Raw genomic sequence first — 15,276 nt, forward strand, 5'->3', positions numbered from 1 at the left:
TCGACCAGCACGACAAACACTTCCCCACGCTCACCGTCAAGGAGACGCTCGAGTTCGCCAACGCGTGCACGGGCGATAAGCTGTCCACGAGTGAAGAGGAGCTGTACTCGCACGGCACAACCGAGCAGAACCAAGCTGCGATTGATGTGCTCCGAGCCACGTACAAGCACTACCCGGATGTGGTCATCCGACAGCTCGGGCTCGAGAACTGTCAGAACACCATTCTGGGCAACGCCATGCTGCGCGGCGTGTCGGGCGGCGAGCGCAAGCGCGTGACGACGGGCGAGATGGCGTTCGGCAACAAGTTCGTGCTGATGATGGACGAGATCAGCACGGGTCTTGACAGCGCGTCGACGTTCGACATCATCTCGACACAGCGCAGTCTGGCCAAGGCACTGCACAAGACGGTGGTGATCTCGTTGTTGCAGCCGTCTCCGGAGGTGTTCGAGCTGTTCGACGACGTGCTCCTTCTGAACGACGGATACGTCGTGTATCACGGCCCTCGCAGTGAGGCGTTGGGGTACTTCGAGAGTCTGGGTTTCAAGTGTCCTCCGAGTCGCGACGTGGCGGACTTTTTGCTTGACCTGGGCACAAACAAACAGCATCAGTATGAGGTGGGCGGCAGGGTTCCGTCTAACGCAAGTGAGTTTGGTGAAGTGTTTGATAAGTCTACTATCCGGCAGCAAATGCTGCGTGAGTTGGATGTGCCGGTAGACCCCTCGCTTCTCGCTCATAAAGAGAAGTTTATGGATCCTCGTCCAGAGTTCCAGCAGAATTTCTGGGATGGTACGCTAACGCTCATCCGCCGGCAAATGACAGTAACCCTGCGTAATACGGCGTTGCTGAAGAGCCGATTCCTGATGTCTATCCTATTGGGGCTGCTGAATGGGAGCACCTTTTACCAGTTCGACGAGGCAGATGCTCAGGTGGTCATTGGTATGGTTTACGTGGCGATCAATTTTGTGACGGTCGGCCAATCCGCACAGATGCCGATATTCATGAACCTTCGCGACGTGTTCAACAAGCAGCGTGGGGCTAACTTCTTTCGGACTTCATCCTTTGTGCTGGCGACTTCGGTGAGCCAAATCCCATTGGCGGTCATGGAAACGCTGCTCTTCGGCTCTATCATCTACTGGATGTGTGGGTTCGTATCAACGGCTACGGGCTTCCTTTTGTTCGAGCTCGTGACATTTCTGACGAGTATGATGTTCGCTGCTTGGTTTTTCTTTCTCGCTGCCGTGTTGCCGGATATGAATGTAGCAGGACCGCTCAGCCAGCTCTCGCTTTTCTTCACGACTCTGTTTTGTGGCTTTGTGATCACAAGGGGGCAGATGCCAGACTATTTAATCTGGATGTACTGGATCAGTCCTCAAGCTTGGAGTCTTCGAGCGGCAGCAGTGAACCAGTACACAGACTCCAGCTTTGACGTCTGCATTTATGAAGACGTCGACTACTGTGAGACCTACGGCATGACAATGAGTGAGTACTCTCTGAGCTCATTTGACGTTCCGACCCAGCGACTATGGTTGTGGCTGGGTATCACGTATCTGGGTGGTATGTACCTCATCTTGATGACGATCGCATGGTTCATTCTCGAGCACAGGCGCACTGCAGAGCCTGTCAAGGTGTCCTTGAGCGTGAGTAAGAACCACGAACCGGCAGCGCCAGTCCCCGTGAATTATGCGCTCATGGTTACGCCGAGGGCGGCAAGAGGTGACAAGGTCGGTGATTGCGAAACCTCGATCGCGATCACCCAACGTACCGATAAATGCTTCATTCCCGTCACATTGGCGTTCAAGGACTTGTGGTACTCCGTGCCAGACCCCACCAACAAGAAAACTACCATCGACCTACTCAAGGGCGTCAGCGGATTCGCACTACCCGGCACCATCACCGCGCTCATGGGGTCTTCTGGAGCTGGTAAGACCACACTCATGGATGTCATTGCCGGACGCAAGACCGGCGGACAGATCCGTGGCGACATCCTGCTCAACGGCCACCCGGCGACGGAGCTGGCCATCCGTCGAGCCACGGGATACTGCGAGCAGATGGATATCCACTCGGACGCGTCTACGTTCCGTGAAGCGCTCACGTTCAGCGCGTTCCTGCGTCAAGGTGGCGATGTATCTGACAGTCAGAAATATGAGTCGGTGAACGAGTGTCTGGAGTTGTTGGACCTGCACCCGATCGCAGACCAGATCATCCGCGGCAGCTCGACGGAGCAGATGAAGCGACTGACGATTGGCGTGGAGTTGGCAGCGCAGCCGAGTGTGTTGTTCCTGGACGAGCCGACGAGTGGACTTGACGCTCGGTCAGCGAAGCTGATCATGGACGGTGTACGCAAAGTGGCGGACACGGGCCGCACCATCGTGTGCACGATCCATCAGCCGTCGGGGATGGTGTTCAGCGTGTTCGACAGTTTGTTGCTGCTGAAGCGCGGTGGTGAGATGGTGTTTTTCGGTGATCTGGGCGTGAAATCTTCGAACTTGGTGAGCTACTTCGAGTCGATCGATGGTGTGGCGAAGTTGGAGCAAGGGTACAACCCTGCGACGTGGATGCTGGAAGTGGTTGGAGCTGGTGTGGGCAACGACAACAGTGCTAAACACGACTTCGTATCGCTGTTCAAGTCGAGTGAAAAGTACCGTGAGCTAGAAGCGAACTTGGGCCGCGAGGGTGTGGGGCGACCTTCGCCGTCGTTGGCGGCACTGGAGTTCAAGCGCAAGCGCGCTGCAAGCAATTGGACGCAGGCAGTGTTCTTGACGAAGCGGTGGTTTGACCTGTACTGGCGGACAGCATCCTTAAACTTGACCCGAGTTATTGTGTCACTGGTGCTAGCTATTTCGCTTGGGATTTCGTACCTGGACACGGAGTACATTTCATATCAAGGAGTTAATTCCGGCATGGGTATGGTCTACATGGGGGCGGTGAACATGACTATCATTACGTTCAACGGAGCTCTTCCCATCACATGCAAGGAGCAGACTGTGTTCTATCGCGAGCGAGCGGCCCAAACGTACAATGCGTTTTGGTACTTCGTTGGAGCCACGTTGGTCGAGATCCCGTACTGCTTCGGCACGACGCTACTGTTCATGTCAATCTTCTACCCAATGGCTGAATTCACGGGTGTCGCCGCCTTTTTCACCTTTTGGCTCAACTTGTCGCTCATCGTTCTGCTGATGTCCTACTTCGGCCAGTTCTTGGCGTTTTTACTGCCAAGTCTCGAAGTGGCGTCGGTCTTTCTGGTAATTATCAACGTCATCTGCACATTGTTCACGGGTTTCAATCCTCCTGCAGTGTCGATCCCTCGGGGTTACAAGTGGCTCTACTACATTGTCCCGAACAACTACGCCTTCTCCAGTTTGGCTGCGATTGTGTTCGGCGATTGTCCAAGCGATGGAGACGGTAGCCAACGCGGCTGTCAGCGTATGACTGGCACACCTCCCAGCTTGCCCGACGGAATCACTTTGAAGGAATACTTGGATACCACTTTCCTCATCAAACATAGTGACATCTGGCGGAACGTTGGCATCCTGATCCTGTGGATTGCCGCCCTTCGCTTGCTTTCCCTACTAGCGCTGCGGTATGTGAATCACCAGACAAAGTAAATAAAAACGAATAAAATCATCCACGAATCTTGGGGAATGTGGAAATGACCATTCCTGGTTGAGATTATGTAGTGAAACCAACTTGCTAATCTCTTTCATGCAAGCATGTGCCTTGTGTACCCTCGATCAATTCTTCCCTCGTTCATATCATAATCCAGACGTGTGCACAATCTTTTTTCGTGCGCGATCGCGTTGGTTTGTAGCAGAGATGGTAAAATACTCGAACCTCAGAATAACCCATAATTGGGTTATTTCTAGCCACTGCATTTCATCAGCTGGTAAAACCCAATTTGATTCTCAAAATGAAGCTGCGCATCCTGACGTTTAACCTGTTCTTCGATGAGGTGGCGCGCTCCGTGCGCATGAAGGCCATCGGGCGCCTGGTGGAGCACGTGCGTCCGGCCATCATCGGCTTCCAGGAGGTCACGCGCGATGCGCTGGCGATGCTCAAAGCGCAGAATTGGGCCAAGTTCTACGACTGCAGCGTGGACACGGCGCCACCGTTCCAGGAGACCTATTTCGTGGCCCTTTTCAGTGCGTTACCGGTCAAGTCCCTCGAGACGCACCCCTTTTCCAATACGGGGATGGGTCGAGAATTGGTTATGATGCAAGTGGAGCTCATTCCGGGCAAGACTCTTTTCGTGGGTACGTCTCATCTGGAGAGCCTGCCCCAATTCGCAGGCCCCCGAGTGTCCCAGTTGAAGGAAAGTCTGACGTTGCTGCGGGACCGAGTGAACAATGCTGAGAATGATGAGGGCCCGAAAGTTGGGGACAAACGACAAACAGATTCAAAAAGTGGGTGTTTGGGTGCAATTTTCATGGGAGACACCAATTTGTTGAAGGCGGATATGAAGTTGCTGGACCGTCGTCTGGCAGCGTTCGCTGACGTGGATGTGGAACTAGCCAAAACGGGCAGGTCTAAATGTCGGAAATGTGGAGAGAAGATTGAGAAAGGGGCTGTTCGGGTGGGTAAAATGTCGAAGGAGCAAGTGGCGGGAGGGAAATCTCTGGAAATTCGAGTGTGGTTCCATGATGCTTGTTTTCTGGATGCATCGTCGACTACGGACGATGAGAAGCAGTTGGTGAGACGAAAGTCAAGAGAGTTTCGTGGAGATGCACCTGACAAAGCTGACGGAGAGGAATTTGACTTGGTAGGCGACGGTATGAGTAAAGAATTTGTTGGTGCAGCGATCTGATTGTTTTGTTGTTACTGGTAGGCGACAATGGGGCTGCCTGAAGGCTGGAGGGATCTCTGGTTGTCAGTGCCAGGCAATACGGAGGAGAACGGGTACACGTTCGACGGCACACGCAACGCCCTGGTGACGAGTCGGTCGTTCCGTAGTCGACTGGATCGAATGTATTTCTACTCATCGCCAAGTGATGTAGCAGCGAGGTGCGTGTTTGATGAGATCACGATTGTGGGTCAGCAGAAAATCGCCGATGATCTCTGGCCATCCGATCACTTTGGTCTGCTCAGCACTTTCACCATTCACGAGGACGACAGGGAGAAATATACTGCTGGAAAACGAGAAACGAAGAAGGCGAGACGAGAGGAGCCGGATTTACACGCTGGATCGAAGCAATCGCCGATTGCGATTGATTGAGTTTCTACAAATGAAGTAGTTTTGATCGTTGTGGCATCGACGTCGAACTACGTTTGGCTATGTGCAAACGATGAAAGAGATTTTGTATTGGGCCAGCATCAGATGGGAATCGCAATATTGCAGCCCTTCGAAATGCTCAACGAGGAGATTACAATTCGATTGATCTAACTTGACCTTGTTGATTCTTTTTGTTGTTTCTTAGAAGTCCAATATGGATACATTGATGTTCGCCACACCTGATTTACGTGGTCCCCACCACCCAATTCAAAATGGATACACGCGCCAATTGCGCGTCAAACATGGAGAGCTCTCCGTCATTCTCGTTCACGACACCAGAGCAGCGCCGCCAGCGCTTCCGGGACGGCTCGAACGACGCCGACAGCGAGGACTGGCACTTCCGCAACGGACCCAGCCCCATAGTAGCCCCGCGTTTCCAGGGGGAAGAGCAGGACGAGAGCAAAGAGCAGGACGAGCACTGGGACTTCGCGCATTCGCACTTTAGACGGCGCAACAGGCTGGAAACGCGGCTGGAGGAGCTGCAGAAGGACGTGGCCAGTCTCACAGTAAAATTGCGGTCCAATGGCAACCGCAGTACGTCGCTGGACGCATCCAGTTTCCTGTTGACGCCGCAGGAGACGGTGGAGGAAGTTAAAAGCTACAAGGTGCGGGCTACCGAGCTGCTATGGGGTCAAAGAGCAATAAAAAGGGAAGAGCAGAGTCTGATATATTGTGTGTGAATTTTGGTGCACTACAGACACCTAAAACCGTGGAAAAACGACGGAGAGAGGGCAAGGACCAGGTCACTGGAAAGGGGGGAGTTAGTGCACAGAGCAGCACTGTCAGAACGCTGAGGGAGCTGCATAATGTGACGACAGAGCGGGATCAGCTCAAGTTCGAGCTGGAGAAGACGAAACGAGCTCTGGTGGTGGCAGAGAAGAAGTGCCAGGACGCGGTGAAGAGCAAGAAGGCTTATGAGAAGCTCAAGGCACATTGCGACTCACTGCAAGAGTCGTTAGACTTGTCGGAGAAAATCAGAGTGCGGCAGAAAAAACTGTTGCAGCAGTTGCAATTGCAGCAGCAACGAGTTGCTGGAAGGAAGGAGAAAGAAGGGGTGAAGACTCGGACTGCTACGAGAAAGGCTGCTGTGGATGAACACAGGCAAGCTCCGACGAAGAAGAGACCGGTTAGTGCTGGAACTAGGTCGGCCGACAAACGTGGTGTTAATACTCTACGTCGATCACCTGCAACAACGCCAAAGCAAGCACAAGCTGAAAGCAGCAGTCGAGGATATGCTCACATCGGCTACGACATTTTGGACTCACTTGTAGCATCCAGTCATCATCCCGATGAAGAGGAAGGAGAGGACGCGGGGCTTGCTACTCATGAACAAGCTCCAAGTGAACCGACCGCCGCTGCATCTCAATCAAGGACTCCTCGTTCAGTACTTAAGCCGACTACACCTGCCAAGCAGTACCGACCCGATTTTGATTCTCTTCTTCAGGTGGATACTCCTCAATTCAGTACCAGGCGTCCAAGCCGGATTGCCACCAACACTACTCGACGTCCAAGCCAAACTCAAATGCAACAGCGTGACGCGATGCGGCAGGCAGCGAGGTGGGCGCGCACCAGAGGCGCTGCAGTCGATATTTCTACTTCGACCACTCAGATGACGAGGAGAACGCCTACTGCAGCCCGCCCAAAGAACAGTTTTCTCGCCCCGACGCAAGCTAGTTTACGTCGCCTGCAAGGTCTTCCCCGCCGAGATGACCATGAGAGGCCCCCGTTCGTCGTCTAGCGCAACCAGGTTCGATTCACAGTCCATAGACACGAATTAGTTCGTCAGCATCGTTTCAGTGTTGACGAACCAGCTAGCATACTGCGACAGGCAATTACGCACAAGGTTTGCTTGCCAAGAGCAACTATGACAGGAACGACGGCAGGGACCACTCACGTAACTACCTGGACAAAGCAGCATGTATACGAACCAATGCGTGGCCCCATTCGGTGCTTCCTTCCATTCAAGAACCAGGTTTCCATTCCCCGCCAACACCAACATCTCATTATTCAGTTGGTTTTACCAACAAAATCCAAGCCAAGTTTCCAGCCGCTCGCAACTATGGTGAACGTTCCTGCCACCTTCAAGTCGCTAGAGTACGCAACTTTCGGCAATTTCCTTGAGGTCGCCACGATGAACCCCGACACTGTGCAGAAGCCACTGCAACCCGGTGACGTGTGTGTTCAGATTGTGAGCGCGGCCGTGAACCCGATCGACTACAAGCTAGCGCAGTACGGCGCGGCAATTCTGCCAGTAGCTCCTAGTGCGGAGAACCCTTTCCGTGTCGGGCAGATAGATCGTGGAGATTGGCTGTTATGTCCAGGGCTTTAAGATCAGCGACGCCGTGCACGCGATGGCGGGCATGACCGCGACGGGCAGTGTGGCTGAGTTTCTGGATGTGGACGCGAAGCTGTTGGCACTCAAGCCATCGAAAATGTCGTTCAATGAGGCGGCGAGTGTTCCTCTTGCAGGACAGGCCAGCTACCAGGCTCTGGTCACGTACGGAAAGCTACAGGCCAACCAGCGTGTGTTGATTCTGGACGGTAGCGGGGGTACTGGCGTGTTCGCTTTGGGCTGGACGCTGAGGTCGCTACCACGACAAACGCACGGAACGTGGCGCTTGTGAAGTCGTTGGGAGCGGATCAAGTTGTGGGCTACACGACGGAGAGGTGGGGTAACGTGCTTGCGGAGCACTCCGTAGACCTCATTTATGACTGTGACATGGAGTCTGGGTCTTGGAACGAGGACGTCCATAAGATTCTGAAGCCAGAGAGCGGAGTGCTCGTGACGCTGGGGCAAGTGCCAGACGCGATCAAGGCGCCCATTGGAGCGGTACTACACCAGATGGTGGGCATGCCGAGCTCGGAGTACCTTAAGCAGTTGACGACATGGGTGGAGGCTGGTGAGCTGAAGAAGGTCATCGACTCTGTGTACTCACTGGAGAATATCTCGGGTGCATTCAAGAAGCTGATGGATGGGCACGCGAAGGGGAAGATCGTGATCGAGGTGGCGGAGCAGTAGAGACTGCTTGTGTTGGCAACAGCTCTTTAGACATGCTGGTGTTCTCGAGATGGTGGAGTAAGCTGAAGCAGAATGCCAACTAGCTGAGTAAGAAACAAAGGAACATAATACAAAAAAGCTCACCGACGTCGCGCTCCATAACTTGGTTCTGCAGACATGAGCAAGGCAACTACGAAAGACTGTTAAGCTTGCACGACGAAGCAGACGTCGACAAGCGCGACGGTAATGACATTTCCGACGAGGAAGAGAGCGAATGTGCAGGGCTTGTTGACGCTCTCACAGTCGAGACTCAGCTTTTCACCAATAACTAGTGGTTGAGCTTTCACTTCTGCATTTTCTCCGCATAGCTTGTGTCAGCGACTGGAAAACCAAGGCCAGTTCTTGTTCTGTTGTCGTCGTCAGCATCGCGTTAGATTCCAGTGTTTTGAACGACATTCTCCATATTTTCAAGTTTCAGCGCGTGGTTGGAACGAAAACAAGGGCCGCATGAGATCGCAAGTATGTACGGCGTTCACATCGGTGTACCTGCGCTTTCGAGAAGCGACTCAACTTTCAAAGTGTTGTACGATTACAGTGTGTTGAAGCAAACATCGGTAGAGATTAATTACCTTCAGATTTTCCTCGAAAGGCTCTATTCACTTGCTATTTCACGATCGACCTCATCAAGGAAGTCAGTGGGTTAGTACAGCAAGCATACTTGTTGACCCTCGCACACAGAACTCACGTGGGGAGCTAAACGCTCGGTTAGCTTACCCGCACAATCAGACTTGCTGAAATTGATCGAGAAATCCTCCAATGCTTCAGGCACGGACATTGAAGAGCGTTCCGAGTCCTGCTAAACTATGTTTCCGAGATTCCGGTCCTGTAGAACCTAGTACTTAAGTGTTTGTTAGGTTCTTGGCTAAGCAACAGAAGTGTGCATCTTCAAACTTGTCCAGACGCCGTAGCAACGCGTAACACCGAAGTGTCGTCTCAGTCAAGGCTATCAAACCCATTGTCCCGCCTTGTAATTTCTTCGTACTGACATCAGCATCACAAACGAGCGAGCAAAAACTGGAAAATGCGGACATGCTTTTGATCTGATGGTGCACATGCCCCAGTCGATCCCATAGGGAGCTGTACAAAGTGAGCAATGGTCGACATCGCATCGTGTCGTCTTGTAGTCCAAGTAGCCGGATTCTCGTTGCTGAAATAACTTCCACAACAAACTTTATATCCCTGGACCCCGTCGGCGTGATATTAACGAGATCATTCCCTTTACCCTTCGTGAACGTTGCTAGCTGATCGACCACCGTGGAAATTTTTATTCGTTTTTCAGGTTCGAACGCACACATCCGCTGAATCAACTCCCACTGATGATCACCACAAATCGAAGGCCTCGCCGGTAATTTGCCAGTTGATGCGTTGTACTTCACCACTTGAATGTCAGGGTTACACCATGGAAGGCACTGAAGGGGATCTTTGCCCGATTTAACTGCCTCCACAACTCGCATTGCTTCAATAATGCACATACCCAGAGAATATACATCGGATGCAAATGTTGGTCTCGATCTGATCCTCTTTTGCGTACGCTCGTTGGAGTCGGGGAAACATTCTGGCGCTACCCAAAGCAACGCAGCTGAGATTTCCGGCATGACCTCACTGTTCGCAATTGAGCTTAGGCCAAAGTCCGTCACTTTCGCTTTCTTGCCGTTCCCAACCACAATGTTGTTTCCTTTGAGGTCACCATGAACAACACCACGTACATGGAGGTATTGAACACCCAACGCAGCCTCATGCAACTTTGCCCAGAGCTCATCAGGGTGCTCTCTCAAGTAGCTGACCAACGTCCCATTCGTAGCATATTCACACACAAAGAACGGTTTGCCAACATGGCATGCACCGAAGAGCCGAACAACATGAGGATGATTGAACCCGAACCAAATATCGACTTCGTGTCTGAACATTGCCAGCGTCTCTGCCCGTGTGGCGGCTGAGACAGTAGACACGTTAGCTGGCGGTCGAACCGAAGCAAACGACGACACAGCTGAAGACATGTCGATTTCGAGATCACCCGAACCGATCAAATGTTTCACCACCACATCCGAGTCCAACCACTTGGCTCGGAACACACTCCCAAAGCCACCACGACCCAGTTGATTGTGCTTGTCAACAATCAGCTCGTACCAGGGGATGAACCAGTCCGGTGTCAATTTCGACAAACCGTCCGTTTCTAGTTTGCTTGCAATTTGTTCGTATGCCTTCTGAAGTAGACCGAGTTGCCCAGGCGTGTACTTGGAAGAGTGTTCGATCTCAAGCTTTAATGATGCAAGGAAGGCCGACCGCTCTTCTTGCGACTTCAATTCTTCTAGTAGAAGATAAGTTTTTGACGCTTCCGAGACGAAAATCTCGATCTGCTCGCCCCACTGGGCCTCCCATCGCGCTTCTCGCTCTCTTGTTACATCCACGGACTCACCCAACGCTGCCCAGAGAGACCGGAGGCGTCGGCGAAAAGCAACAATACTGGAGGTAGTGGCACGCGTTGCCGAGAGTTGCAGAACTCGGGTTTGCTCACTTGACAGTTCAATCATGAGACGAAAGTCTCGGACTAGGCTGTGAAATCGATCGAACAACGTTATTGAATGCATCGCATTGTACAGACGTCCCCAAATCGACTGCAGCTCGTTGAATGTTTGGCAATACAGTTCATTGTCACAGTTCTCCATGTGCTTTTCAACATCTTCCCACAGACCTCGCGCTTCACCATATTTGTAGTCTTCAAACGTACTGGTCGGCTCTCGCATCGACTGGGGAGCACTGACACAATCTTTAGCCTCGAGACGCTCTAGCTCTTGTAGCACGAAAGAGAGACTAGCGCGTCTGGCTGGGTCTTGTGCGCACATGCGCCAGATCAACTTGCGAGCGTCCCCAGGAACGCATTTGGGGCTACAAAGTTTGCTGTCGTCCCCGTCAGGGACCCAGTTTTTCTTGAAGAATAGTAGAATGTCTTTGTCGCTGCCCCTCACTTGCTGCCATGGCACCTTCTTGCTCACGGCTTCCAGAATACACATACCCAACGAATAAATATCAGATTCAAAGGACCCCACCTTGCCTTCTAAAACCTCTGGAGATTGCCAACGAACCGAGCCAACCCTCGAAGATGTTGTATCCATACCAAATCTCTGCATCGAGTTGCTCCGCCCGAAATTTGCCAGCTTCGACAACCCATCACTACCGATCAAAATATTGCTGCACCGTAGATCACCATGAACGATTCCACGCTCGTGAAGGTACTCAAGACCCAGTGCTGCTTGGTGCAAGAACGGCCACACGTTTTGCTGTGCAAGTGGGGTTGACAGAACATAGTCAAGCAGCGACCCATTGCTGGCATATTCACAGACGAAAAACTGTAACGGAATCGGGGTCGCATCGCACGCACCGTAAATCTTGAGGATGTTGGGGTGCCGTAATTGATTCCATAGGCGCACTTCGTCCTCGAACACCGTGTGGGATGAGGCGTCTGCAAGAAACAACTTCACGGCGGCATCGGCATCGAGCCACTTGGCACGGTATTCCCCCCCGACGCTGCCGCTCTCTACAAAATTCACGAGCGCAATTTCAGATGGAGCGATAAACCAGCTTGGCTTGTTGTCAAATTTGGCGTTGGAAGGTAGCGCGTCTGATGTTGCCACCACAGACACTTCTAATTGTTTCACATCAAGAAACGGAGTGAGAATACGCTGGATTTCTTGGTAACCTCGATCAACAGCAAACCGAATCGCAGAGTATCCGCCTTCATCAATAGCATTCACATCCGCTCTGCAATTTATGGCGAGATATCGAACTACGCTAATGTGGCCGAAAGCAGCGGCTTTCATTAGCGCTGTAGTCCCCGATTTGTAGGCAGCGTTTACATCAGCTCCACATTCTCCTGCCAGGTACCGTACAACGTCAACATGTCCTTCAGCTGCCGCCTTTATCAGTGCTGTGTCCCCATCCTCATCAGTAGCATTCACAAGAGCACCGCATTCTCCAGCCAGGAAGCGAACAACATCCATACGCCCTATAGAAGCCACTATCATGAGCGCTGTAACCCCTCGTCGATCTGCGGCATTCACATCAGCTCCACATTCCCCAGCTAGGTACCAAATGACATCAATATGTACTTCGGCAGCGGCCTTGATCAGTGCCGTATTGCCGTCTTGGTCTGCAGCGTTGATTTCTGCCCTGCATATCCCCACAAGGCACCGAACGAGGTCGATCCGGCCTTTAGAAGCGGCCTCGATCAAAACTGTGGTCCCTCTACTGTCTGCAGCATTCACATCAGCGCCACACTCTCGAACAAGGTACCGAATTACATGAATGGGGCCATATTCCGCGACAAACATCACCGCACTGTATCCGTTGGAGCTTCTGGCGTTCACGTCAGCCCTGCAATCTCCAACTAAGCAACAAACCACGCGAACATGCCTTTCAGCAGCGGCCCACAAGAGCGCAGTGTATCCGCCTTCCTCTCTGGCGTTCACATCCGCGCCGTATTTCTTGGCTAGACACCGAACGACGGCAACGTGACCGAACGCAGCAGCCAACATGACCGCTGTGTTTCCGTGTTTACCTGCTGCATTGACATTAGCGCCACATTCTCCAGCTAGAAAGTGCACGACGTCCAAGTGACCTCCGGCAGCGGCCACCATCAGCGCTGTATTTCCGTGAGCATCGGCGGCATTCACACTGCAATCCAGAGCAAGACGCCGAACCAGGTCAAGCTGTCCGTCCACAGCAGCTCTCATGAAGTTGTGAACTCTGGTACTTGAAGTTGGATACACAGTTTTCACTACAGCTCGCTGTTTTCCACCTCGCTTGAGCGCTCTAGCCCACCTTCTCAACACCCCCATTGCTGGTGATCTCAAAAAGTCTCGTCGTAACTAGCCAGTCGTGAGAATACCCAAGTCAATCTCAATGTTCAGTGCCCATCTTGCCATCGGATGACAGAAAGATGGCTACAGTATGTTGTAGCCATTTTCTGAAACCCGCGAGCCCGGCCCGCGGGTTGAAGAACCCGTGGCATACAAAGCTCAAGTGTCTTTTTTGCCTCCAAACGGCCACTCGAGACCATGGCCAGCGCCACCAAGAAGCGCGTGTCGTACTTCTACCATCGTGCGTAGTGTTCTCCCTCCTGCTCTACCCGGTCTCCCCCTGTCGCCTAACGTTCTACCCGCATACTAGCTGAGGAAGGGCACTTTTACTATGGCCCGGGCCACCCCATGAAGCCCCACCGCATGAAACTGGCGCACCACTTGGTGGTCAACTACGACCTGTACCGCAAAATGGACATCTTCGTATGTATCTACAAACTTCAAGTGAATATTGGAGAAAAAGGTAGAGTGCTCACTCTACCTTGTTTTACCTTTTTGCAGGAGCCGCACATCGCGTCGGCCGAGGAGATCAAGACCTTCCACGCGCCGGACTACATCGACTTCCTACAGAGAATCAGCCCCAGCAACCAGAAGGACTCGGCCTCCGAGCTGCAGAAGTGTACGGAGGCTGGCAGAAATGCTGCTCACATTTGAAGATGCTCATTTTCTTATTTTCATTATTTTTTGCAGACAACTTGGGCGAGTTGACGGACTGCCCCGTGTTCGACGGCATCTTCGATTTCTGCCAGATTTATTCTGGAGGCACGCTGGACGCTGTGAGTCGACTGAACCATGGCCAGTGCGACATCGCCATCAACTGGGCGGGAGGACTGCACCACGCCAAGAAGTCGGAGGGATCGGGGTTCTGCTACGTGAATGACATCGTGCTGGGCATTCTAGAGCTGCTTAAGTACCACCCGAGAGTGCTGTACATTGACATTGATGTGCACCATGGAGACGGCGTGGAGGAGGCGTTCTACGTCACGGACCGTGTGATGACCGTGTCGTTCCACAAGTACGGAGACTTTTTCCCCGGCACGGGCGACATCAAGGTAACAAAAAGCACGGCTGGTATGGCTAGTGTTCTCCTTCTAACTGGTGCTAAAACCTTTTTTTGTTGTTGCAGGATATTGGCACGAAGAACGGCAAATACTACGCCGTGAACTTTCCGTTGCTGAGCGGTATGAACGACGAAAGTTACGAGAGCGTGTTCAAGCCTGTAATCCAGCAGGTTATGGAGACGTTCTGCCCTTCGGCTGTGGTGCTGCAGTGCGGTGCGGACTCCCTAACGGGAGACCGCCTTGGTTGCTTCAACGTCACTACACGAGGTATGCCCAGCTACGATGTATTTATTTACCTCTCAAATAGTAGGATCGGGTTGCGCTGACGTGAGTGTATTGTTTGATTGTCTATCTACTAGGTCACGGAGAGTGCGTAAAGTTCGTGAAAAGCTTTGGATTGCCGATGCTGGTGCTTGGCGGTGGTGGCTATACGATTCGTAATGTCTCAAGAGCATGGGCCTTCGAAACATCGATTCTGCTGGATGAAGAAGTATCCAACAACATCCCGTACAACGACTACTTTGAGTTCTATGCCCCGAACTTTAAACTGCACCTAGAGCCGGACCCGGATCTTGAGAACGCCAACTCCAGAGAGTACTTGGATGAGTGCAAGTACGTCAACCGCTTCATCAGCCAACGATAAGCTACTCGAAACGTACGATTAACGCGCTATTTGTTCTGTACTCAGGGTTAAAATTTTCGAAAACCTACGTGCGCTCACGGGAGCCCCAAGCGTTCAGATGAGTCAGGCACCTCCGACGCACATGCTTCGCGAAGAGGACGAGGATGCCGCTGACCCGGACTCGCGAACGGATAACGACGGAAAGCGGCATCACGAAGCTGAATTTTATAGAGACGACAAGGATCAGCGAGGAAACGCCGACGATGACGCCGATGCCAGCGCTAGTGCAGCAAACGGTTCTGCTCAGGAAGGAGAGGACAACACGGCACCAGATGTGATCCCTATGGATGTGGATTAGATATGGCATGAGCTGGTTGTGCGCGCTTGGCTTTCTTGCACTGTTAAAGATTTGT

General features: G+C 52.4%; 5 protein-coding genes across 5 annotated transcripts; 4 read left to right on the forward strand and 1 right to left on the reverse strand.

Moving 5' to 3' along the window:
- Positions 1-3,907: 3,907 nt before the first annotated feature.
- Positions 3,908-5,209, forward strand: KRP23_10746 (uncharacterized protein; the record flags this gene model as incomplete). Its single annotated transcript, XM_067881234.1, has 2 exons — positions 3,908-4,756; positions 4,823-5,209. The coding sequence occupies 2 exons, from the start codon at positions 3,908-3,910 to the stop codon at positions 5,207-5,209; spliced, it is 1,236 nt and encodes a 411-aa protein (XP_067741499.1).
- A 299-nt stretch (positions 5,210-5,508) lies between these two features.
- Positions 5,509-6,397, forward strand: KRP23_10747 (uncharacterized protein; the record flags this gene model as incomplete). Its single annotated transcript, XM_067881235.1, has 3 exons — positions 5,509-5,871; positions 5,964-6,245; positions 6,368-6,397. 3 exons carry the CDS (start codon positions 5,509-5,511, stop codon positions 6,395-6,397), a joined length of 675 nt encoding a protein of 224 aa, XP_067741500.1.
- Positions 6,398-7,325: 928 nt separating this feature from the next.
- On the forward strand, positions 7,326-8,285 carry KRP23_10748 (2-methylene-furan-3-one reductase; the record flags this gene model as incomplete). The annotated part of the gene is made up of 3 exons (XM_067881236.1): positions 7,326-7,517; positions 7,588-7,758; positions 7,812-8,285. The coding sequence occupies 3 exons, from the start codon at positions 7,326-7,328 to the stop codon at positions 8,283-8,285; spliced, it is 837 nt and encodes a 278-aa protein (XP_067741501.1).
- A 972-nt stretch (positions 8,286-9,257) lies between these two features.
- Positions 9,258-13,054, reverse strand: KRP23_10749 (Ankyrin repeat domain-containing protein 50; the record flags this gene model as incomplete). The annotated part of the gene is made up of 3 exons (XM_067881238.1): positions 9,258-9,305; positions 10,292-10,746; positions 11,704-13,054. 3 exons carry the CDS (start codon positions 13,052-13,054, stop codon positions 9,258-9,260), a joined length of 1,854 nt encoding a protein of 617 aa, XP_067741502.1.
- Positions 13,055-13,378: 324 nt separating this feature from the next.
- Positions 13,379-15,221, forward strand: KRP23_10750 (Histone deacetylase 1; the record flags this gene model as incomplete). The annotated part of the gene is made up of 7 exons (XM_067881239.1): positions 13,379-13,421; positions 13,491-13,603; positions 13,682-13,799; positions 13,871-14,232; positions 14,307-14,508; positions 14,601-14,853; positions 14,930-15,221. The coding sequence occupies 7 exons, from the start codon at positions 13,379-13,381 to the stop codon at positions 15,219-15,221; spliced, it is 1,383 nt and encodes a 460-aa protein (XP_067741503.1).
- Between the last annotated feature and the right edge of the window lie 55 nt (positions 15,222-15,276).

Source organism: Phytophthora ramorum (assembly GCF_020800215.1).
Source record: "Phytophthora ramorum isolate Pr-102 chromosome Unknown Phyram_PR-102_s0010, whole genome shotgun sequence".
Taxonomy (NCBI): Eukaryota; Oomycota; class Peronosporomycetes; order Peronosporales; family Peronosporaceae; genus Phytophthora; species Phytophthora ramorum.